At 39.8% G+C, this 8,774-nt stretch overlaps 1 protein-coding gene across 2 annotated transcripts in view; it reads right to left on the bottom strand.

Moving 5' to 3' along the window:
• Positions 1 to 657: 657 nt before the first annotated feature.
• Positions 658 to 8,774, bottom strand: part of gtf2h4 (general transcription factor IIH, polypeptide 4) — an 83,552-nt gene continuing 75,435 nt past the window's right edge. For both annotated transcript variants that reach the window (XM_033637517.2, XM_033637518.2), the window contains 4 exons: positions 4,654 to 4,701; positions 4,468 to 4,546; positions 2,834 to 2,895; positions 658 to 959 (listed from right to left, as the gene is read on the bottom strand). In XM_033637517.2, the coding sequence (XP_033493408.2) occupies positions 849 to 959; positions 2,834 to 2,895; positions 4,468 to 4,546; positions 4,654 to 4,701 (300 nt within the window). In that variant the 3' untranslated portion in view covers positions 658 to 848. The remainder of the gene's footprint in view (positions 960 to 2,833; positions 2,896 to 4,467; positions 4,547 to 4,653; positions 4,702 to 8,774) is intronic.

Below are 8,774 nucleotides of genomic sequence, written 5' to 3'. Positions count from 1 at the left end.
TTTTGGAGTGGTTTTGTTTTGTTTTTGTGCAGTTTCATGGTATTTGTCTTGTTTGGATTATTTTAATATTAAAAAAAAATAAAAAAAATAATATTCACAGGTTATATGTTAATGTTCCTGTAGAAGTGGATCTCTTGGTCAAAAGTCAAAAGGCTTGAAGTCTGTGTATTCACACATTCTCTTATATCAGCTTTATCACTCACAAACAATATTTTACCTAGTATTTCACCATGATATTCATCATGATTTATACTGATCAAGATCTGTAATGCCCCTGACAGCTATTACTTAAGGCTGTTCAGGTGTAACCTTCTGTCTTATCGTAACTTTGCATTTCCTTGTCTAGGTGTCCTGAATTTGCTTTTCCCTCTTCAGGATACTTGCTTGTCAGCATTTCTCTTTGTGAGATGCTCAGTGTCATACACACCTCTGCCCTTCAGCTTTTTTGCAAGTTTTAGCACCTTAATCTTATGTTTTCTACTCACAAATCGAATGAATGTTCACATGCTCAGACACCTGCATCCTGGTCCATGTCAATCTACACACATCTATCTTTAGACATTGCTTTATGTACAGTACATCAGACACAATTTAATTATTGACTTTTCTGCAAATAACATAACTACTCAATATAAAAGTAGAATGAGCAGAGGGGTATCATCATCTTATCAGTATTTAATTCAGGATACATGAAAGTCAACATTTCATGAAATATACAGAGAAATTATTTCATCTCGACTGTCTTACAGCACTCACAGCGATGAACAACTGTGGCTGAAAGAAAATCCTGTCACAGGAAGAACAGCAAGCAGGTGTGATACTACTGCTCTTCATTTCTCTTCCTCCAGTTAGGGGTTAGACTTCTGTCGTTTCCAGAACCTCTTGACCTCACTGTGTCCCTGTGGTGTCACCACCATCACCCGGTGAGCCACATCCTGCCACACCAGACAGCCCAGACCCTGCATCACAACAACTTTATTAAACAACAGCAGGCAATTAAAGACAGGTCAGCACCTCACTTACATGGAATTCATCAAAGAGGTACAAAGGTCATCTAACTACTAGGAACTAATGGAACTGCAAGCAGTTAATGATTATGTCATTAAATGGTGACAGAGCAGCAGTAAGTTGGAAAGGTCAGGAGATGGAGGGGTGGATCATTTTTGAAGCAGAAGCCCAGGTAGCAGGTAGAGCTGTACCCAATGTCATATTTTCACATTCAACTCTTCTATTGGTCTGCAAATGAGGCGAGAGAGTGAGGAAAGGAGAAGGTGGACTATTGCACACACACTATTTCTCTAAGTTATTAATAACTTAATCGGAATGCTGCTTTGTCACTTTTTAACCAACTAAACAAAATATGTCCATGATATTTTCTCATAAGCTTACCTGAACCTGCCCAAGGGCGGTTATGGGTTGAACCGCATATCACTACTACGCAGTCCCCACTAATATCTAATTCTACAAATAGCATCATACTTTAAATATTTGTGTAGCCTAATCTTTAGCTGTAATTGTGCAGAGATACTGGATTTAAACAGAATGACGACGAGAAAAAAAAAATCTCCAAATCTCTCTCTCCAAGCCACAGTTGATAACTTATACAACTTATAAACTCATAAAAATAACTGCCATATTTACTGACACAACCACTATATCCTGGCAGAAGTACACAAAACAGTTAATCGGGGGGGGGGGGGTGTGTTTCTCTGGTTCCTCCTTGTAGTGCTCCTAATGGCATTTGCAAGAATTCCATGCGCCTGAACAAAAACAACCAATCTGAGCCAAGGAGTCTCTAACACAGCAGTCAATCATGTCAGTCACCATTAGTGAACTGCAGTCAAACTCTGCAGGGCTGATCAAATATCAAACAAGATTCTGCATTGCCTATTTCTCACCTCAGACTATTTCAGAAACATATTTTAATCAGTGTTGGGCTCGTTACTCTAAAAATATACTACTCATCACTTGTTACTCTTTTCAAAAGTAATAAAATTATTTTATTAATTACTCCCTGCCAACAGTAAATTGTTACACTACTTGTTATTTTAATTTTCTGTTACACCCCATAGAAATTAGTAATTGCACATTTCCCCAAAATTCAGATGTGTGACTCTGAATGTCAGGGTAATCACTGGTAAATGTAGCGAAGGCTAGGTAGCTTGCCAAGTTTTTTTATATATTTTTTTTTTATCTGGGGGTCTTCAGTTGCCTGGGACTATTTTTCCCAAGGCTCAGCCTGAAAGATGCCAGTCTACAGCAACAGTGTTTTTGTCATCTTTCCTCCCAACAAAGTCAAAGTAATGGGAATATTTCCAGCTGCTAAGGGAAGCGCTTCCACCCTCCAAATTAGTTTGCTTCTTTGTGATGTGCTTGCACAGTGCAATGATTACCAAAGTAAGTCTGCTGATGTGATGTTGCATTTCAAATTAGTCTTGGTAACGCTGTAATTTGTTTGATTTTTGGGTAACTGAAATTTTATCAATAATTAGTTACACTACACATTACTGGAAAAAGTAATTTTATTACTGTAATGGGTTACTGCCAACACTGATTTTAATGTACTGTTTAGCTGTTAAACATATGAAAATGTACATATTATATTACACTTAATTTCTGCTCATATATACCCTGAATCCTACACACTGGACCTTTAACAGGGTGTAAATCAATAGTAATCTGTGACAGCAGACTGTACAGAGACAGAAAACAAATTATCATTTAGAAAACAAATAAATTATTCAGAAATCTAAATTAATTATAAAATCCATAGTAGTGTTGGTTATGTGCTCATATATTATTCATTCACCATAATAGGGAAAAACAATCCAACCTGGGCTCTGTCTCGCAGCACTTCAAAATCAGCCTGGGAGAGGAACTGGTTATAGAGCACTCCTGTAGGAGACATCGACAACATACAGACCGGTGAGACATGAGGTTAAAGGCCAGCACAACATCAATACTGAGCCCCTCTATTACTGTGTACAACATCTCATACAGTAAGAGTTGCTGCTCAGCTCTACTGACATGGTGAATTTACAGTGTTTTACACAGCGTCTCAACTTTCTTGGAATCGAGATTGTTAACTGTCCTACAGGCTCACATGATACAATCAGTATAATGTACATTTCCATAGCATTAATGCTATCAACAACACTGTCACCACTCTGACACTTTCTGACTATCACCAGTCAGACAGTGATACTCTCACCTTCTTTGTAAGAAAAGCAGTTTTCATTCACCAAATACTTTCAGTTGCCTCTGCATGCTGTTTATTGATCACTCCTGACCTACTGACAAAAAACATAACTTCCTGCAGATGTTACACATTAAAAACCTACCAGGAAATGGAGGGATTTTGCCTACTGAGCCAATTGTAGGCTTTTAAAGTGAAACATACAATCAAAAAATTAACTGACTGCAATTATTTAGTAAATGAAAACAATTAAAGAGGATGTACATTGATCAGCCAAAACTGAATAACATCGATCATCTTGTTACAGTGCAATTTTCCATTGGGAAACCTTGGGTCCTGGCATTCATGTAAATGCTACCTGATGTGTTCCACCCATCCCAACACCATTGCAGACCAAGTAAACCTCCTTATGGCAATGGCACTTGTCGATAGCAATGATGCTGATAACCCAGATCCCAATCTGATCAAACATTTGAGGGACATGCTGGTACACCAGAGGTACCCCCGATCCACGGAGGGTCCTCCTTGGACCGGACTTGGTTCTGACCTGTCAAGGCATGAACACAGGACATCTGGGGGGTGTCCTATAGTGTCTGGCACAAACGCGTTGGCTTCAGATCAATCAATCAATCAATCAATTTTGTTTATAAAGCCCAATATCACAAATCACAGTTTGCCTCACAGGGCTTTACAGCATACGACATCCCTCTGTCCTTAGGACCCTCACAGCAGATAAGGAAAAACTCCCCTCCAAAAAAAACCTTTAACGGGGGAAAAAAACGGTAGAAACCTCAGGAAGAGCAACTGAGGAGGGATCCCTCTTCCAGGACGGACAGACGTGCAACAGATGTCGTACTTATCTTTAACAGATCTTTTGGGTCCTGTGGGTACCTAGTCTGCACTAGTGTTTAGGTTGGTGGGGCGTGTCTGGTGGCAACCACATAAATGTCAGAGCCCAAGGTCTCCCAACAGAACATTGCATTGGAACAAGATGATCAATGTTGTTCACATCACTTGTCAGTGGTTTTAATGTTTTGGCTGATAGGTTTACATTCAGCAGAGTGGTAAGTATGACATGGCTGTTGTTGTGGGGATAGTAATGCTTACAGGTAGTGCTGAAAAACTATACATTATACTGAATTCACGATGACAACACATAAACATGGAGGAACTGCTGAGTTTGCATTTACAACAAATTAAAACAGAAGCAAGACAAACCTCTACTGCCTGGGCGCACACACACACACACACACACACACAGATAAACTCACCCTCTGTGAACTGCAGTCGATCTCTCTCTAGCTCCCACAGTCTAATCTGATCTGTTATGGTTGGAGGTAGCACTGGGGTCTGAAGCACAGAGATGGAGGATGAAGATACACAGTGCAGAACCATTAAAGGCCAACCACTTATTGTTATTAGAATGAAGTGTGAGAAGAAAGAATGGTTTGATGTACCTGTTTGAGCATGACAGGGTGAGCCCTAGTCCTGAGAAAGTGGATAATCTGGAGGGTAGTGATGAAAGAAGATTTAACATACTCAGGTGGATGTTTTTAAATAAAATCCGATCTACACATACTGTTGGATAAAAACAATTTCCATAACATATCATACAGACATGAGGCAAAATGTGTGCAATTTCTATTAACACATACAGTGGCATACAAAAGTTTGGGCACCCCCGGTCAAAATTTCGTTTATAGTGAATAGTAAAGTAAGTAGAAGATGAACTGAGTTCCAAAGTTAAAGATGACACATTTCTTCAATATTTTAAGCAAGATTACTTTTTAATTACAATCTTCTACAGTTTCAAAACAACAAAAAAGGAAAACGACTAGGGCTGGGCGATATGGCCTAAAAAAAAAAAAAATCTCCCAGATTTTTTCCACAACAAATCTGATTCATGATTTAAATCAATTTTTTCCCCTCCTACTTAAAAAAAATGTATTTGCGGCCTGGTAACACATACCTGGGGTCCAAAACTTTCAGCATGTGAATAAACCCCGGCTTTTCCACAGTAGTCTATGTACTGTATGGGCACCATATCTCTTGCAATATACATCGCGACTGCATCTGTGATCGCTTTCCACCGGACCCCTTTCTTATCATACGGCAGTGTTTCCCCTACCATTATATTGGATCACAACAGAAGTCAATTAAGGTTACCTTTCCTATAGAACAGGTCAAAACCTTGTCCTTTTATTAAACAAACTAAATAGCCTATGAGCCCACTCTGAACTACGGGAGCTCAGCGGGGAGCGGCGGTGGCAGATTTTAAAGAGAAACTTGATTTTCATTAAAACAAATCGACCTAAACTACAAATTCGAATTAATCGATAAAATCGATTTATCGCCCAGCCCGACCTAAACGACCTAAAGCAAAAGTTTGGCCACCCTGCATGGTCAGCACTCAGTAGCACCCCTTTGGCTGTGATACTTGCCTTAAACTTAACATTTTTTGTATCCAGCTAAGAGTCTTTCAATTTTTGTTTGGGGGGTTTTCGCTTATTCTTCCTGCAAAAGGCTCCAAGCTCTGTGAGATTCTTGGGCGGTCTTCATGCACTGCTCTTTTGAGGTCTATCCACAGATTTTTTTACTGTGTTTAAGGGGGGACTGTGAGGGCCATGGCAAAACCTTCAGCTTGCATCTCTTGAGGTAGTCCATTGTGGATTTTGAGGTGTGTTTAGGATCACTGTCCTGTTGTAGAAGCCATCCTCTCTTCATCTTCATCTTTTTTACAGATGGTGTGGTGTTTGCTTTCAGAATTTACTGGAATTTAATTGAATCCATTCTTCCCTCTATCTGAGAAATGTTTCCCATGCCACTGGCTGCAATGCAAGCGCAAAGCATGATCAATCCACCCCTGTGTGTGTTTTTTTTTAAAGATTATTTTTATGGGCTTTTTGCCTTTAATGGACAGGACAGTGTGTGAAATGGGGAGAGAGAGAGAGAGTGGGGAGTGACACGCAGCAAAGGGCCGCAGGCCGGAATCGAACCCGTGGCCACTGCAGCAAAGCATTGCCTCTGTACATGGGGCGCCGGCACTATACACTACCCTACCGACGCCCCTCCATCCCTGTGATTAACAATTCAGGTGTCCTTTTCATGAAGTTCTGCATCCTTTTCTCCAAACATACCATTGCTCATTGTGTCCAAAGTGTTCTATTTTAACTCCATCAGTCCACGGGACTTGTTTTCAAAAAGCATCAGGCCTGTTTACATGTTCCTTTGTGGTGTGGTGAGGATGCAGGAAAGGTTTTCTTCTGATGACTCTTCCATGAAGGTCATATTTGTACAGGTGTCGCTGCACAGTAGAACAGTGTACCACCACTCCTGAGTGATAAATCTTTCTGCAGGTCTTAAGCAGTCAAACAGGAGTTTTAAATAGCCTTTCTAACAATCCTACCAACAGCACTCTCAGAATGTTTTCTTGATCTTCAAGACCTCAACGTGACCTCCACAGTTCATGTTAACGGCCATATTTTAATTACATTCCTACCTGAAAACACTTTGCCATCTTCTTATAGTCTTTTCCTGCTTTGTGGGCATCAGTTATTATAGTTTTTAGAGTGCTAGACAGCTGTTTAGAGCCCATACCTGCTGATTGTTGGGACAAGGTTACAGGAGTCAGAGTATTTATAAAGCTTTTAAATTTGCATCACCTGGCCTTTCCTAACAGTGACTGTAAACAAGACATAGTCCTAACATGTTAATTATGGTCTGAGACCCTGTTAAGAGTTGTCTGAGAGCTAAAATGTCTTGGGGTGCCCAATCTTTTGCATGGTGCTCCTTTCATTTTTTCCCCACTCTAACAAAACAAAAACAATACACCAATCTTCCTTAAAATGTTGACAAGAATGTTTCATCTTTAAATTCATGCCTTTTTGAGGCCAGTTCATTTTCTACTTAATTAACTATTCATAGAAAGCCAAATTTTGAAAAGGGGTGCCCAAAATTTGCATGCCACTGTATTTTCCTAGTACCTGCATTGGTACCAACAGTTTAAAAAAGGGCTAAGCTACTTTTTAAAAATGTTTTTGGTTAAATCTTATCTTCACTCCCCGAATGAACCTTGGTAAATCGCTTACACACCCACATGTTCTGTTGAATTTGTGAAGAAAACTGCATTCTTCTCGCATGACTCCATGGTGAATGGAGAATACAAAAATGGAGAAAATTCTTGATGAATTGAAGTCAAACAGACAGCCCTTTCTGATGGGGAACTGAACAGAAAGTGAAGTTTGATTTTTGCTTTCTTTAAAGCCAGACTCGACTGGCAAAAACAGTAATTTTACCTCACTGAACACGCCAGCTGCTGGTCTACCACCGCTTCAGTAAGTTAGTTTGTTTGTGTTACTGTGTGACTTTGGTATTTTTAAGGTTTGTTCAGATTCACCAAAACATAGAGAAGTTTTACTTTCTGTTCAGTTGCCCGCTTGAAATGGCTGTGTATTTGAGTAGCACAACTGGACATATAAGACTTGGATTATACTGCACCAGGGCCCTATTTCAGAAGGCAGGATTAGTGAAAACTCTGAGTATGTTGAGCCTGAGATGAGGGAAACCCTGAGTTTTCCGTTTCACAAAGCTGCTAGCTCGCAGGTTTGTTTCATCTAAGCCTGAGGCTGAGCATGTAGCAGGAAGGAAAAACATGTCCTTTTGTGAATGAAGTCATGGACGTTGAGGCACAATTAATTCAGAAGCTGTTGCTAAGGAGAAGGTGATTAGACCCAGTTTGGATGTCTCCCCAGAGGAGTGACTATATGACAGATACTGTTTGACCTCACACGCTATCATTTATCTAACAATCTGTTCCACCCACATATATCAAATATTACACATCGTGGATTTACATTATCATTGGAGCAAATTGCATGCATTGCCCTTTGATTCTTCAGCAGTGGCAGTTTTCTTTACAACATCAGAGACACTGAACACATCAGCAAGACAACGGTTTGTCAGGCTTTAAGAAAGGTGACTCTGGCTCTGAAAAGACATTTGCCCATTTCCGTAGTTTTCCCTGGGCATAAATCAGAATCGATTATCAAAATAATGCGTGGTGCATCGGTGGCTTAGTGGATGTAGCGGACACCCTGTGATCTGACGCTCAGTCCTTGATAAGGCAGCCACGGGTTCAAACCCAGCCTGCAGCCTCCCACGCGTCTTTCCCACCTTCCCCCTTAACATTATGCTGTTTTGCCATTAAATACAACAAAAGCCCAAGAAATAATCTTTAAAAAAAAGAGGAATTCCACAGAACTGCAGGTTTGTCAAGAAATTAATCTACGTGGATACATGATGCAATGATTTATGAATACTTTTCATATGTTCAAAGATTCTGCAGTGTAATTGGCTCATTTATGGGACTCAACATCCCATCATAGCTCCATCCGAGAATAAAGGAGATTACGTGAACCAGAAGTCATTTAAAAGCAATTCAGCAATTCAGTTAACCTCAGCCTAATATTGACAGAATTAATTAAGTATAATATATATGTTGATATATTTTCTGTATATTAGACACATTAACTCATCACATTACATAACATCACTTCACATTACCTATTAACACACTCTG

The sequence above is a fragment of the Epinephelus lanceolatus genome, chromosome 16, assembly GCF_041903045.1.
Source record: "Epinephelus lanceolatus isolate andai-2023 chromosome 16, ASM4190304v1, whole genome shotgun sequence".
Classification (NCBI taxonomy): domain Eukaryota; kingdom Metazoa; phylum Chordata; class Actinopteri; order Perciformes; family Serranidae; genus Epinephelus; species Epinephelus lanceolatus.
The sequence above is the reverse complement of the archived record's forward strand: the minus strand, read 5'-3'. Positions and strand labels throughout refer to the sequence as shown.